The following is a 15,866-nucleotide window of genomic DNA, read 5'->3' as shown; positions in this document are numbered from 1 at the left end:
TCGGTGAGAATTCACATTTAATGATTATCATATTTTCATAAAATATCTCGAATTGTCTTATATGATACTCAACAGTAATCTTAACATTATAACTCAGACGTATGGTAACCCCTTTATGATAGTGGAGAAATCCATATTCAAAATGGCTTCCAATTGTAACAAATAGACTTTTTTCTTCAAGTTGATAACTTTTTTTGCAAACAATTCTTGTGTCACGACTTAAGTGACATTCCGCGTCATGTAGTAGAGTTCTTATGGATATTATGGAATGATCAATTATTACAAGGTGAGATGATTTACCTTATTATTCTCTATTCACACGATTTTTTTTCAGGTGAATGTCTTACTTCTTTGTTCTTGTTTCTTTGTCTTCGGGCCGGGCTTTATTTCCAGCCATGTGTATGATCAAGCCTTGGCATGATGCAAGTTGCTACAGCAACACCAACAACTACAACATAAAAGTACGGCAGATTCAAAATATATGAAGGCAAAGAGTTGTAGCTTTCACAAACGTTGATGATATTTGTCACTAAACTTTGATTGATTTTCAGAAATTCAGTTTCTGAAACACCAAGCCTTAATATTTCTCTGCAAAATAAGATATAAATTAAAATATATCATAACGTTACTCCATTCTACCACTTCACTTGTGTCCTTTTCCATAAGACATTTGAATAAATTTTAATGTTTAGAGTTTCATGATTCATAGTACCTTACTAGTACTAGTAGTAAAGTTCCTTCCTGAATTTAGCATTATATGTAGGCGACTCTCCTCAAAACTCAAAAAGCACAGAGCATTGTCAGACAACCTTATGTATGGCCACTTACTTGTACATGTACATCTATATTTGTATTGTAGTTGTACTTATACATTTGTGAATATTAGACATCCAGGTCAGGAAAAGGGGACTAAAATTGAATATTTACTACTGGATTAATACATTTGTATACTCATAGTTGTTAACTTATGTACCTTTCCCTGTTGAAGGCAAGATGAGTGGTTCTTCAGATCACGAGTCAACCTCTGACCCGGGGACCAGCGGCTCTTCCAGTGGCACCAGTACTCCTAGTCTGGAACAGGAGGATTCCAACCCTCTCCCGTCAACCACTGGACTAGACTTAACCAAGGAAGAAGAAAAACTCAACCAAAACAGTTTAGAACAACTAGACCCCAACAGAAAAACACCTGATTTAGAACAGGAACATGAACATGTGCTGATGAGAAAGGCAACACACAAACTCTCAGAGAAGAAGAGAAGAAAAGCAATTAACAAAAGATATGATGACCTGAAGAGCCTGTTGCCAGGCATGAAGGGACTGACACACAGCAAGCAAGTCATATTGAAAAAAGGTGGGATTTTTTTAGATTGCTCAAAATATGGGGTATTCAAAGACAAGTTCTTAAGTATACATCATGTGACTAGATTCAAGAAGAGTGAGTAAGGCATGTCCGATGATACATGTATTTCAGTCTTCTGTAGTGACCAAGAAAACATCTAGCCTCCTGAACAGTTCTATATATTTTCTTTACTCTATCAGCAAATAAAAAGCATTGTAGCATATGTGAGTTATGAAACGACAAAAACCAGTGTGTAATGTATACTGTTACCAACATACTGTATTCTAGAGTCTTAGCATGTACATTATTCTATAGATTATTTTTACTGTTAGTCATAGATTAGATTAGTTCTCTATACATGTATTTCTCAACAATTAGCAATAGTTCAACTCTCATGTGCGTATGTTGCCATACATTGTACCAGTTACAATTGTCGCGCATTAAAATTCTTCTGTATTCTTTTAGACAGAACAGAATGAAACTATTTCTGTGTTCTTTTCTTGCAGCTTTCCACTATGTTGAAAGCCTGAAGGCGGACAGTCGACTGAATCAGGGAGTGGTAAGAGAGTTGGCCATTGAGAGGGAGAGGAACATCTCATTGGAGGCAGAACACAAACATTGGCAGGAGAAACTACAACTTCTCAGGTGTGTGCGCCTTGTGAATTATGTTAGTGCCGTATGGATGTGCTGAACCAGCTGATAATTTTCCTCGTAAAATAAGTGTGAATAGAGGAAATCCAAACAAGCTGCTGATTTTCCTTAGCACTGCTAAAACTGCTATTCAATATAATAGACTTATACTTGCTATACACATTTTAACTCTCACTATGCATAATTATGATTATTAAGAAGTACACGGAGCTAACATGCCTAACAGTATTCATACAAGCATTTTGCCGGAACGTTAAACGTATAACGTTACAGCAATTATCATAACTGCTGAATCTCTTGTTCTCTTTGGTCAACTTTGCATCGGAGTAACAGCCGTTGCATAAGATATGTCTTTGGACACAACTAAATGAACCTATATGCGAGATATTAACCTTAAATACGCAAACACGACCTGAAACGCAAGTTCTTGCTTACGTTCCGGTAACGTGCTATTCATACACAATGTATCCGTATCCTGTTGCAACGTATGGTACTAGATTGTGGCTGTTTTTTGTCTTAGATTGTCCTGTATTACGCCAAGACTAAGTGTTTGATTTTTTCCTAACAGACAGCAGAAAGGTTTGCCTCCACTAACGCCTGAGGAACTACAAGGGGTCGCAACAAGTGCCATCTCATAATTGACAGGGAGACTTCCAACTAAACCCATTCAGAGCCTATAAAAAATATCACTTGACCTCCAATTAAATCCCACTGCCATATATACTAGTAGTGACACATGTTAGTCATCACAGAAGACATGGTAACCAAACCTATTTTAGTTCTGGAATGTTAGTGTGTAAATGGTCGTGCTGGCAGACAACGATTCCAGGTCTCTATTGGACGGATCATAACATCTCAATATGCCCTGTATCAAAATTCCATCTAATTCTACAAGGTTTATCCTTAATTACTATGTCTATGGCTTAGATATTTTTATAAAAAATATGTACCGCAAAGTATATCATGAACGTTACACAAATATTTGTATTTTAAGCTACAAACAAATGACAACCTTTAATCAGAAGTAATGTAGATGTACATGTAGATGCTGGTACAATGTCTTCCAGCCTCTAGCTACATATTGACTGATGTACTTCATATTCCTTTTTACATTAAAGACACAAAAGATAGTATCTAATGAAGATGTTTCATCATTGGTAAAAATATTGGCGAGAGCTATCAAAGTTTGTGATTAACATGTTGATTTACATGTTGTAACTTATAAGAATACAATCCGTTACAAGGATGTTTTATTTTCTATAATTCATAGTTCTGACAATGGTTTTGTAATTCTAAAGTTTGATTGCAGCTCAGACATGTTTATATAGGTCTCATATTTTGTGAATTTGCGATGTAACAAGCCCATATTGATGTACTCTACTGTATGCCAACGTACAATACTGTAAACTAACAGAAACAAAGCTATGGCTCTATGTTCACTTTTAACATGCTATGAATATCAACTTCATTGTTTCCTATAAGATACATGTATTTTGCAACAACTATCAGTATCACCGGTGTGGTGAGATAGTACAGTACTTACTTTTCAGTTCAAGCGTATTTGTAGAATATATGAATGATATGTGTACCTCGATATTTGTAAAGGAATTATTCATTGGTGCCAAAGTAGTAAACCTTTTGTATAGGAAACCTTTATTCTTTCATACATATACACGTATATGTGCTTCCTTAATTATATCAAAAATTGATTATTGGCTAATACAATCATTAATTTGACATTTGATAACTTGCAACTAAAATGCAGACGAGGTCTTGTGCTCAGTTTAGATGAAACTATGATTTACATATCCTCCATGAGTATCTGTCCAAGTTGTAAATAGAAGCTTTGTAGCAGAATTGGCAATATTTGCTGTTTATATGAGATGAAATTTCCCATGGGTTGTTTTACAAAGGTATAGGAATGAATGTGTTGATGAACCCAATGATAGTCATTACATACATTGATGATTTCTCTTTTGAAACTAGACCTATTTCGTTTGTGTAAGTTTGGGATGGCAGTCTGGACAAATATTTGAATTGATAGATAAGGATGGCATCCCAAGAACCAAGTTACGGAGTACATATATAAGTAACATCTAGCAGCTTATTTGTTGTTGACCACTTTTTTCTAAGATTTTCAAATGGAAGAGCCCTTTGTTTTTTGTTATTGACAATCAGCTAGCAATATGTGGAAGGTAATTTGAGTGTTAATGCGTTATTTCTGATTTAGTGTAAATATCAAAATGTGAAATCAGTCATAATTCTTACCATATTTTGTACTGTCAAGTTTTGTTTGGCAATAGATATACATGTTCATGTACATGTATACTACAAATACACAATGGACTATGACTAAACATGACTTATTTTCACTTACTGGTCATCTGTTGTCTTTGAATTTTTCCTGGTCTAATTCAGCTTACTTCGTTTATGTTTAACCCACATTGACATGTAGATATTTTATTTGATGATATATTCTTAAGATCTTTACACTGAAATGCATGGCACATAATAAGGCAATTAAATATGTACAACACTTAGAAATGTATTTTACCAAGGTAAAAATTTGGTGACAACAGCTTGTATATATAAGTTGTAACAACAGGTGTATAACATTGTCAATGATTTTTTTAATCCTAAAAAGTGACAATTTTTCATGACCAGTACATGTACATAAATCTGCTGATATTTGTCCTTGGTTAACTTGATCTGTACCTTTCAGGAAGAAGTCAGTTAGCTAATATGCACCAGGTCCTTCTCTAATACCCAGTCGTCGTGGCAGCGTAGAGCACCAAACAGCGAGAGGATCTCGGCAGGTACGTAGATTTTGTTGAAAGGGTACTGGACACTTACACATTCTAATGACGTCTGGCGGAAGTCAGTATTACTACAGTATACCTCCGTTGACGCCACTGCAGTACTTCAAGAGATTAATAGATGTCGCTTTTGATTCTTGGAAAACATACTATTTCATGCTGGTCGATTTCTTGCTTTTCATATATAACTTCGTTTTATATAGCATTCCTGTTATGGGAAGATGAGCTTATGGCGTTGGCACTGGGACAACTCATATAAATTTAAAGCCACGCAACGTAGCGAAAATTTGTGCACAGCGCACCTGTTAATCGTCCGTGGGCTAATTGAGTTATCCACGCGTGAGCTGTGAAATAAAAAATTTAATGGCAACCATCTCAACTATTTTTTCTATCATGTAGAGAAGATAGACCAAAACAGCATCTTCATATGTTACAAATGTCTTCTCTTTGGTTTCTCAATAAAAGTAGTTTGTGTCATAAGTATACAGTATTCCAAGTTTATTCACACAGTACAAATCTACTGAATAGTAGAAGTACAGATAGGCTCAGTTTTGTTCTTTTTCTTTCTACGACATAGCATGATGGCATGACAATACCACCCATTTTAAAGTATATAATATATATTATATACATCTGTTCAGAAATACTTCGTCCAAATTCGTACATGTATAAGGTCACAAAATATATCATACCGGTATGACATTCTATATATAGTGTTCAACAAGACCAACATAACTTCAAATTGATTGTCAGACATACACTTCAAATCAGAGTCTTATGGGAGCTTCATTTCAACATGACTATAGGTGGAGTCTTTCATACACAAATTTTTTTACGGATTTAAGTCGTTATCTAAGGTCAAAACTGGTCCAATTGAGTGTAAACATGGACGGAATAAAACCGATATAAAATGGTATTGAACAGAAATAATATTCAACATGACTCTCTAGATGGGGACTTTTATATACAAACTTTTTTACAGTTTTAAGATGTCATCTAAGGTAAAAACTAGACCAATTGAACGTAAGCATGGACAGAATAAAACCGCTATGTAAAATGGTATCAAACAGAAATGACTATGATGCTGTGATCAGCTGCGTTTCAGTCCTAGTCTCTGTTTTACTCGCTCCCATACTGTCTGCAGCAGTCTTCCACTGGTGCAGTTTGATTTTAAACTGAACGGTGAGAGGAGGAGGGGGGACTTTCTCCTCTTCATCGTCACTCTTCCCTGCTCCGGATCCGGGCCTCTTCTTGTCTCTGGAGTCCTTCCTGCTGTCTGGCTTCTTCTCTTTGCCCTTGTCCTTCTCACGTTTCTTGGCAGAGGGCGTTCTCGCTCTTTTCCCACCTCGAGATTTCTTGTCCTGTAGATTTAGGGAATGATACCGGTCAGTCTCTGAGAATCACTGTGTTATAAAGTACAAACCCCTGTTCACAATCTTGCATCTTTTCGCCTAAAATTTCAATTATTACTCATAAAACAACAATTTTGTGAAGCAAAACAGAGTTGCGACCACAATATCTGCATGTCTTTCATCAAAGTTTTATCAAAAGACGGAATGGCAGATACAGATCTAGATGACATATGTTACATGTAGCTAAAACACAGACAAACCTTACTTCACATTCAGGTGTTTATTTACCTTCTTGTCAGATATGGTCTCCTCCTCTTTAACCTCCTTGACTTCCACCACTTTTTCCAAGGTGTACTCCCCGTTAAGAGTGGTTTCTCCCTCCAGCATCTGTTCCAGAGATAGGCTGTAGGTCCCCAACACTCTGGTCTCAGGGGGGGAGTGCCTCAGTTCAACCCCCGGGGTCTTTTTCTTCTTGTCTGATGTACCGCTCTTCCCTCCCTACAGTGAATCAATTTAGAAGAAATCACAGTTATTATCAATATATCTTTTTAAGTTCATAACATTTTAAAACATTCATGAGGTTTATAAGAAGATCTGTCTTATATTTTGTCTGCTTTGTGGAGCTTCATCCAACAGCATAATTCTAATAGACTGGTAATGTAGCAACTTGAAGCTAGAGGTGACAATGAAGTCACAATAACTATTAATAAGCCCTTCTGTGACCTGCACTCTGTAGTCACTATTCTTCAAACATTATGAAATATATCAATAACAGCAACAAATTGCAACCTGGACATACAATTTCCCATCCTGACTCTACAGACTGAATGTGCCTAATGCATTTCCTACATTTACTGATATTTGGGTTTCCCACCTTGTCCTTGTCCTTGCCCTTGTCACTCTTGGCGCTCTTCTCCCTCTTCTTGTCCTTTGATCCAAGATTGGTCCTCTCCTCGTCTTCATCGATTGGCCAGGACAAAACCTATTCACATAAAGTGAAATGTCAGAGATGGGGGGGGGGGGGGTGTATGATATCTGGGACTGACTGAACAGGTCTCTGGTAGGCTGAGCACAAAAAGCACAAGACAAGAATCTTGGAGGAGGCCGGGGTTGGAGTCTACTACAGTAGTCCGGACCCTCATTCATCATGAGGATGGGACTAAGGTACAGACACACAGTACAGATATAGGTACAAGTATGTAGAGGTAGTGAGGTACAAATACAGCCCCAGTTGCAGGTACTGAGGTACAGATAGAGACTCAGGTACAGGTACAGGTGCTGAGGTATAGATACAGGTACATGCACTGACAAATGAGTTACATATGCAAAATGTAGATACAGGTACAAGCGCCAAGGTACAGGTACTGAGGCTTAGATGGTACAGGTTTGCAGGTACTGAGGTGCAGGTACACGTACTGATGTACAGATACATGACATATACTAGTACATATACAGATACTGAGGTACAGGTGACACAATTGCAAGTGTTAACCTACAGTTGCCTTCATCAGAAAGACAGGTTTAAAATTTTCAAGTTTTCAAATAATTCAAGGTCCAAAGGTTAATTTACACTTTGTAATTAAGAATCAACAGCCAAAAGTAATCATATATGCTGCTGTATCCTTTTTATGTCAATTGCTTGTCTGTCTGTGGCTTTGGCACTTTCTCCCTGACATCATACCTTTTCCTCTATAAGAGAGATCATGAGTCCCTTCTGTAGGAAGTCCCTCAGTCCCAGCAGGTTGTCCACCGTCATGTCCTGTTCATACTCCATGGGGATCTCTGCCTCAGCCCAGGAGCACCCTTCTGTCTTCACCTGTCGTAACCTGCAGTTCAACAACAAACAGCAAGATGACATCAGTATTATTGTAATTTGTTTTAATACGTGACAACTTAGTTTTGCAGTAGAAGTGGAAAGTAGTTTTTTTCAGTATTTTAACTTTGCGGTTGAAACAGCTCAATCTGCAGTACTGTTACTGTTACTGTCACAGTAGTAAAACTGTGAAAATGCCCATTTGCGGTGTCATGAATTTGTGGTGGATACATGTAGGCAACATCCTCGTTCACCAGGACCCTTCCGCTCCACGTTACATCGATATCGCTCGCAGAAAGGGCCCTGGTAACACGGGATGGCATCCATGGTTATTACGATATCGCCACCAAAACAGCTTCAGCCAATCAGGGGGGTTAAAATCCGTTAGCTTCCTCTCATCGGAAGCAAGCGCGCAAAGAACGCTGGGAAGCTATCAACCAATCAGGTTACGTGTTACTGCTAGCTCATTAATTATTCATGAGCTACAACTGCCGTTTGTCCCAAATAAGGGTTAGCTCATTAACTATTCATGAGCTACAACTGCCGTTTGTCCCAAATAAGGGTTAGCTCATTAATTATTCATCAGCAAGTCTCGTCGACCTGCAATAACCATGGATGCCATCCCGTGTTACCAGGGCCCTTTCTGCGAGCGATGTAACGTGGAGCGGAAGGGTCCTGGTGAACGAGGATGGTAGGCAAATGAGTATTACATTTGTTGCTACACATTTATTTTTCTGGTAAAAGTCTTAGTGAGTTCCTTACGTGTATGTCCCTTGTGTGGGCTCCTCCTCCATGTCTTCCTGTGGTAGGTTAGACTGTGTGTCACTCAGAGGGCCCTCCACTCCCTCTGCTGTCGTCACCACTATGGATGGCTCGTCTCTCGCTATTCTTTCACTTCCTAACAGCAAAACAGAGAATGAAACATCAGCATTGTTCATGAACTGCGTGTGATCGATCCTTTAGATTTATAGATAGGAACCGAAGGAGAATTCTTTATTGTTTTGATGTTGGCAACAAGGATAACTTCATCTTTGCTAAGTAAATAACAGAACGGGAATTGTTCTTGAAATGCTTTGTTGCAATGATACAGCATCTATATATAATCATCTAAATGTCCCTTTGAATTGACCATGTCTTGAATTGCTGACTTTTAAATATGCCAACTCTATTTGTGTACTTCACACCCAGAAACTTTTATGCAGACCTATGATACATATATCCTTTACAGTCCTTCTGGTGTTCACCTAATTCCAATGTTTTACATTAACTAGCTTCTTGCTGCAGATACACTGTAGGCATCTAAATGTCAGCAGATAGCTGCAAGATTTAGCAGCATATGCAGTCACTGTGCTATGTAAGTACCAACTCTTCTGAGCTACAATTGCTTGTGCTACATCCACTAAAGGCAGCTGGCATGTCTACTTTTTCCGCTGCAATCTGTCATTGACCACTATCCAATCAGGTATGAGGTGTCCTAGCTTGTATGTATGATCATATATGTGTAGGTAAATTCTGAGATAAAGCATCACGCTACATGCCTCAGTAGCCTGTCTACATGCTTCAGGCCAGTACAATACAGAAGAAGCAATATGCATTACAGTCCATGTACTATTGATTGATCATTCTATGCCATATACTTAATGTATGACTTGTACATTATGTCAACAATGTCAGAGATCAGTACAGCTTTATCTATATCTATTACTAAAGGATTCATTATTTCCATTGAAAGCCATGCATCTGCTCAATTATACGACATGCTGTTGTTCCAGCAATACAGGCTTTTCCTTGACATCAGCCATGTTGCAGTACAGCAGCGTAACAGATGTACAGCATACTCCAACATGGCGTAAATGACGTCACATGAAACGCCTGTACACTGTACCGCCTAGCCTGGAAATAGCATCTACAAGCCTTATATCCCAGCAAGCACCTGTGAAAAGACTACGAGTTTCAGAAAAGTTCAGGGTTTACTTGGGGTCAAGGTCGGTTCCAGTTCATGATCACCTCCTCCTGGTGTGGTGATAAATATGGACGGTCTGGCCTCCAAGTGGTCGTCTGTTGAGATAGAATGTAGCACACACACACACAGCAAACGTTGTTGGGTAAGTACACGGTATAGAATATATGATGTGATACAAGTACTAGTAGTCTTGTATCCTGGCAGGAATCTCTCCAGCTCTTGAAATTTTGTTCTTTTTCTCAGTTTGATGGAGCAAAACTCTGCATTGACTTAAAGGTGGGCACAATCTAGAAAGAACTGGAAAATTTTGAACTTTGAACTCTCTGAATACCAGCTATTTCACACATTTTGAGGGGCAAATTTCAAATGGCTTAATCTGAATTTTGGTTGCACTGTTGGTGACTAATGAAAGCTTTGATCCTTGGACAAAATGGTCACATTTTTTTCTGTCTGACAAAGTCCCCTTCTGGAGATAGAAGAACAGATGCTGGAGAGGGCCCTGATACCTGGACACTGCTTATGAATTTGGCTTCAAATTTGTATTGGTCAGAGTTAGACAGCAGGAAGGATGTTAAACAGGATAAAATACTATAAGAGGACCAGACATTACTACTGACAGCATCTTCATCGGTGTAGTGATGATGATATGAATAATGTTTCATAAGTACATGATTTTGTAGACCATACAATGTGTCAGTACAATTCCCTTAAATTCAACATCACTTATGACTATGTTGTTCAAGTGTACTTTTTTTTAGGTTGAAGCAACTCCAGCTACACACTATTTTTTGGCAACTTTTTTCTGTACAAATTTTCTGTTAAAATACTAGTAGTCTAATATAGTACCTACAGTAGATCTTTAATATACAACACATTGGCTAGAATGATAAGTTGAAAGAAATTGGTGACATGTGGCATAGACATTTTGTCACTTGATCGAACAGACTTGAGATTTCTAGTTACATGTCTTATGCCATCTTTTAGTTTGCGGAAAATATTCATTTACATTAATGAAAGATTTACACACTAGGTCATTTGTAGATGCATAATAAATTATGCACATGAATGTTACTATAAAACTTCACATTTTACCTCTGGTTATGGGCGGTTCAACGCTTTCTGCAGTTTGTGGAGGGACATCTGGAATAACGGGCCTGCGGTCCCCGGGAAACTTGGGCTCTTCCATTTCTGGAGGTGGCTCCTCCATGATGGGTTCTCTGACAGAATGTTCCATTGACATGGGAGGAGGTTCAGGCTGGGGCAATAAAAAAAGATGTACAGTGAATGACTTTCATCACTTTCAGTTAGTTACTGATCAATTGCTGTTAAGTACTGACATTTAATGTACATACATGTAGGTGTATTCATGAATGACTTGTTTGACCTGAATCAAAGTATAACTGTCATCTACTGTACAGTTCTGTTACTGAACATCTACTGTAATGTTTAAACAATCACAGCATTGCACGATATGATATTATTCTGTCACCAAACACATTAAAATACAGTATGTAATGCTGTATATACCTACTACTACTGTCAGTCAGTACAAAATCAGTAAGTAGTACTTACAGATTCCAGACCAGTAACCACACTGTCTCCAGCCGTATCCAGAGGTCCGAACCCCCGGGAGTCATCCAGCAGCAGCCCCACCCCGGTGCTGGGGATGTCATCCACGAACTCGTACACCACATGGTACGTCTTGGTCACGACGGGAAACTCCGGCTGGTCCTCTGTAGGCTGGAGCTCCTCCGGCATGGGCACACCCTTCACCAGGCTGATACTCACCGTCACTTTAGCTTCATCTAGGATCACCTCTGTGGGAAAAACACAGTCAGCTATTGTCACAATTTGCATGATTTCCATGTACAACAGTCTGAGAACCTTTTATCCCTTAATACGTCACATATTGTCAAATGTGTAGAGTAGATCTACTTGTACCAGTTATCCTGAGGAAGGCCAATAGATTTGGCCCAACATTGGTGAGTCTAAATTCCTTTGGGTTGGAAGAAAGCTTAAGCTTGCTTTAATCATTGAGGGTGACTTTGAAGGCCTCAAAGAAGAGGAAAACTTTCTTCACATGAATGAATGTGTTTTAGACAATTGTGAACAGGTGAAGACTTTTCTTCATTGTTTGCATTGTATCATAAAGAGTTTCAAAAAGTGAATCCCAATATTACCTGGGAAGATGGAGAGTCACTATTCTTCCAACAACACTGCCAGTGGTAAATGATTGATCAGAAGACTGTCAAACATGAATACTTCAGCAAGCTGTGAAAATTGTAAAATTTGCCATACTGGAGTATAGCAAGATCTCAGTATATACCTTTCTTTTTGGCGAGTCCCTTGAAGCGGTGCCTCTCATCAGCACTGATCCTCTGGTCATCCAGGATAGTCAGTTTCTTCAGACTGTCAATAGTGTAGCCTCTGTAGCCTGGAACAAGCTGTGGACAGAGTAAGAGAATTGTTTTAACTGACTTGATTACATTTAACTCAAAAAGCCTCTCTCAGCTAAAGATGATTAGCTTGACTGCTGATAATTTTTACAATACACAGTATTCCGTAGATACCTTAATATTGTCTACTGTCTACCAGTAGCATGAGACAAACAAAAAGGGGTTATTAGAAATCTAAGATTATAGCTCTTACAGCCAGAGGGTTCCCCTGTAGTACCAGGTTCCTGAGTTTGGGCAGTTCTGACACTTTCCTGACAACGTCTAACAAGTCACTCAGGTGGTTGAAGCCCAGGTCAATGGACAACAGTTTGGGCCTGGAAAATAAAAACATCTCATAATCAGACACAAAATTAAACCAATTAAATTGCAACAATTACTTTTGCCTTTGATTTAAGTTTTGTAGAAAGCAATAAAAGGCTTTAAACCTTTAGCATACTAAAGTAGCCTTTTGGCATCCCATTCTCTATTGGTTACAGTGTTAGGCAGCAGGAAGAAGGTTAAAGAGTCATAGACGTACCAGTAGTGCCCTGTGAGATACTCGTCCACATCTGTAATGTGGTTGTACCCTAACCCCAGATGGAGCAGAGGTGGGGGCTGAACACACAGGGAGTCCAGGTTTCTGATCTGGTTGGCACACAGCTCTAACACCTGTCACAAACAATAAACATATCTAGCATTCCAAAAAACAACTGGTTGGTAGTGAGCCTGGTTTTAGTCTAGAACTGCTGATAAACAACATGGCAGTGCTTGATTCTTCATCTCTTAAAGCAGAGAGAATACAGATATGCTAACGTTATATATATATATTCTTAAGTTTTTTCAGCACACAAGAACCAGTGACAGGGTTTTTTCTCATAGTTTTTCTCTCATACCTTTACTTAGCCACTACCATGATAATAGACCACAAGTGGCCTCAGTATTCAACTGTGACTTGTCTGGCAGTATTTTTACCCCTCAGGAAGCTTTACAATTCCCCATTTTAACTAGAAATTCTCTAAAACTCAACACACAGAAGAAGGAAACCCCTTTTCTATACCATCCCCCTACTTAGTTGCTCCACTCCCTTGCAATGCTCCCTTACAATTTTTCCTTGAAAAAGCCTTGCACTGACCTCTAGATTAGGAGGCAGGTGTGTAGAGTTCACATGTTCTAGCAGGTTCACACTGAGGGTCAACTCCTTCAGGTTAGGAAACCCCAACAGGCCTGCATCTACTTCTGTGATCTGGAAATAAAAACACAGATGTCACAACAGAATTGGTAAAGAGACTTTTACATATTTAATCAGACAATAGCAAGCAGATAAAAAATTTGATTGAAAATGGGTGGACCGTGTGATGCAATCCGTATGCACTTATTCCAATCAAAGGTTGAAAGATTGACTCTTTTTCTGATGAAGTGTTTTATGTCTGACTTATAAATGTATAATTTAGTAAATAAAATGAAATTTGTAAGTTACTGAACATTCTGTCCTTTGTGTTGTTAAGTGTATTCTGATTGAAGTAAGCAAGCAAGTATTCTAATTGAAAGCAATTCTTCCTACCTGTTTGTCAATAATTTTCAATGTCTTGAAGAACTTCATGATGAATTTCTCGTCAATGAGCCAAGGCGACTTGACGGCGAGCTCGCGGAGTTCTCGCGCCTCGTTACTCCAGCTGCAGTCGATGTTCCACGGGGAGTGCTTCAGTGTCACAAATTCCTCCAGCGTCTCTCGGTGCTCTATCTGTACATTATAGTCTATGGAGGGATTGAAAATGATGATATTGAACTAATGCTTTTACATATCATAAAATCATACATTTGCCCATTGGATGTTTTTTATATACCATGACTAACTCGTGGGCAACCAAATATTGCTTGATACACTTTTGATTTCATGTGCAACAAATTACAAGAACAGTCTGTTGGTCTTGATTTAAGACTAATTTCAAAACCGTTAATCAACACAAAATTATGTAAATAAAAACAATCTTAGACTAGTAAATCCATATGTTGTGCATTGATTCCGCTTTGTAATGTACTGAGCTAATAATCAGCATTGCATGGAATGTTTTATAAAATCTACAGATTCAAAGCGGTATACATAGTGAGAGATTGAAGCTATATCAGACTGCTATGGTGGAACATACCTCTGGTGGTGACAGCAGACTTACTCTTTGCTTTACTGTCTCTCTGAAAGAAATGATAAATCAGTTCAATATCCATATCATTTCATATTATCTCAAGTGTCTAAATACACTGGCAAGTTACTACATTCGCGATTTTTGCGTATTTATCATATTTATGAGCTCCTTGAATGTTAAAACCAATTTGTTGTTTACGTTTGTTGGAAAGCCATGTTTCTATGGTTGATTAAACTGCATTCCACGAGGTTGAAACGTCATCATCGATCAACACACAATTATTACGTAACTTTTCTCTATTCTTTGACTTCATAATGCATGAAAGTAAACAAGGACATTCCTATATAATGTCCTTGAAGTAAAGAAATTCGGGTAGGCGTGGCGATTGAACGACAAGTGTCAAACTTTTGTTTTCATAGCTTCTTGCGACAACTTACCCATGATCCGAGTCCGCACGGAAACTCGCGCAAACACAGCCCTCTCAGCTGCGTCTCGAAGGCGTTGAAAGCTAGAACAGACTCTGTAGCTGTCATTGCACTGAAACAATCCCGGTAACTGTGTTCGTATCCACCAAAATCAACCAAAATCCGCCAGGTTCTTGCAACGACAAAGTTTCTCTTAGCAACCAGCCGCCATGTTGTTGGGTCAAAGGTCATATGACCGTGAATGCTGGGAAATACTCGGTGCGCGGGAATTTCAAATTGCAGCGATATTGTTGTCTGACTTGTACCTGTTATGTCTGCCTAGCTCCTGTATTTAATTGATGGGCAAAGGGAACAGAATGGTCCTGTCTAGTGGATCTTTTATCACAAAAGTCTGCCAGCTCTAAACGTATAGTTTTAGCCTTTAGCCCAGTCTTACCCACCTCCGTGTAAAAACACAGTAAAATGTTGGGTCAACCATTTTTGTGATCTATAGTATACGACGATGCTACCGAATGAAACAGCACAAATTTTGTTTCTCGACCAGAATATGTGCAGCTTTATTAAGTATCACATACCAGTTATAAGTATCACCGATACCAGTTATCGTTGTAGACATGAAAAATGATACTCTGATCACTGGTAACGTTACGATTTATCAGCAACATAATCAAATAGTCAGACATGTCCAAACACCTAACAACCGTAGAGATTTTGTAGTCTTATGCTATGTATAAAACGAGACAAGTCAACAAAACTGGACATGTACAGTAAATCGCATTACCATGAGAAATAGATGTTAACGCTCCAACATACAACATGCTGGCATGTTCTGTACAAAGGAATTAAAGTACAAGCCTTACAAACGCATTGACAGAGCGTGTAGCAATCGTTCTTATTTCTTTTCTTCTTCTTCATCATCATTTTTTGTGCG

At 38.5% G+C, this 15,866-nt stretch overlaps 2 protein-coding genes across 3 annotated transcripts; one reads left to right on the top strand and one right to left on the bottom strand.

The window, feature by feature from the left end:
* Positions 1 to 124: 124 nt before the first annotated feature.
* Positions 125 to 3,856, top strand: LOC136444994 (uncharacterized). The gene is made up of 4 exons (XM_066442828.1): positions 125 to 286; positions 989 to 1,351; positions 1,846 to 1,984; positions 2,559 to 3,856. The coding sequence occupies exons 2-4, from the start codon at positions 994 to 996 to the stop codon at positions 2,626 to 2,628; spliced, it is 567 nt and encodes a 188-aa protein (XP_066298925.1). The 5' UTR covers positions 125 to 286; positions 989 to 993; the 3' UTR covers positions 2,629 to 3,856.
* Positions 3,857 to 5,151: 1,295 nt separating this feature from the next.
* On the bottom strand, positions 5,152 to 15,839 carry LOC136444912 (leucine-rich repeat-containing protein 43-like). Of its 2 annotated transcripts, XM_066442689.1 has the most exons (15): positions 14,948 to 15,838; positions 14,517 to 14,559; positions 13,931 to 14,124; positions 13,502 to 13,612; positions 12,908 to 13,038; positions 12,584 to 12,704; positions 12,261 to 12,378; positions 11,507 to 11,751; positions 11,027 to 11,189; positions 9,946 to 10,029; positions 8,734 to 8,869; positions 7,840 to 7,984; positions 7,033 to 7,140; positions 6,447 to 6,656; positions 5,152 to 6,167 (listed from the first exon to the last, which is right to left on the bottom strand). In XM_066442689.1, the coding sequence occupies exons 1-15, from the start codon at positions 15,164 to 15,166 to the stop codon at positions 5,883 to 5,885; spliced, it is 2,313 nt and encodes a 770-aa protein (XP_066298786.1). In that variant the 5' UTR covers positions 15,167 to 15,838; the 3' UTR covers positions 5,152 to 5,882. The 2 variants fall into 2 exon arrangements, with proteins under 2 accessions (XP_066298786.1, XP_066298795.1); XM_066442698.1 differs by lacking the exon at positions 9,946 to 10,029 and having other exon boundaries at positions 14,948 to 15,839.
* Positions 15,840 to 15,866: the final 27 nt, after the last annotated feature.

This window comes from Branchiostoma lanceolatum, chromosome 1 (genome assembly GCF_035083965.1).
Source record: "Branchiostoma lanceolatum isolate klBraLanc5 chromosome 1, klBraLanc5.hap2, whole genome shotgun sequence".
Classification (NCBI taxonomy): Eukaryota; Metazoa; Chordata; class Leptocardii; order Amphioxiformes; family Branchiostomatidae; genus Branchiostoma; species Branchiostoma lanceolatum.
Note: the sequence above shows the minus strand (reverse complement) of the source record. Positions and strands in the feature narration are given on the sequence as shown.

Excerpts from the sequence above, each read along its gene's own strand:
- LOC136444994 (XM_066442828.1), top strand. The coding sequence starts at position 994 with ATGAGTGGTTCTTCAGATCACGAGTCAACCTCTGACCCGGGGACCAGC. Across the intron at positions 1,352-1,845 it reads GCAAGTCATATTGAAAAAAG|CTTTCCACTATGTTGAAAGC; the intron begins GTGGGATTTTTT and ends CTTTTCTTGCAG. Across the intron at positions 1,985-2,558 it reads GAGAAACTACAACTTCTCAG|ACAGCAGAAAGGTTTGCCTC; the intron begins GTGTGTGCGCCT and ends TTTTCCTAACAG.
- LOC136444912 (XM_066442689.1), bottom strand. The coding sequence starts at position 15,166 with ATGACCTTTGACCCAACAACATGGCGGCTGGTTGCTAAGAGAAACTTT. Across the intron at positions 13,613-13,930 it reads TGAAAATTATTGACAAACAG|ATCACAGAAGTAGATGCAGG; the intron begins GTAGGAAGAATT and ends TTTTATTTCCAG. Across the intron at positions 12,379-12,583 it reads TACAGGGGAACCCTCTGGCT|CTTGTTCCAGGCTACAGAGG; the intron begins GTAAGAGCTATA and ends CTCTGTCCACAG.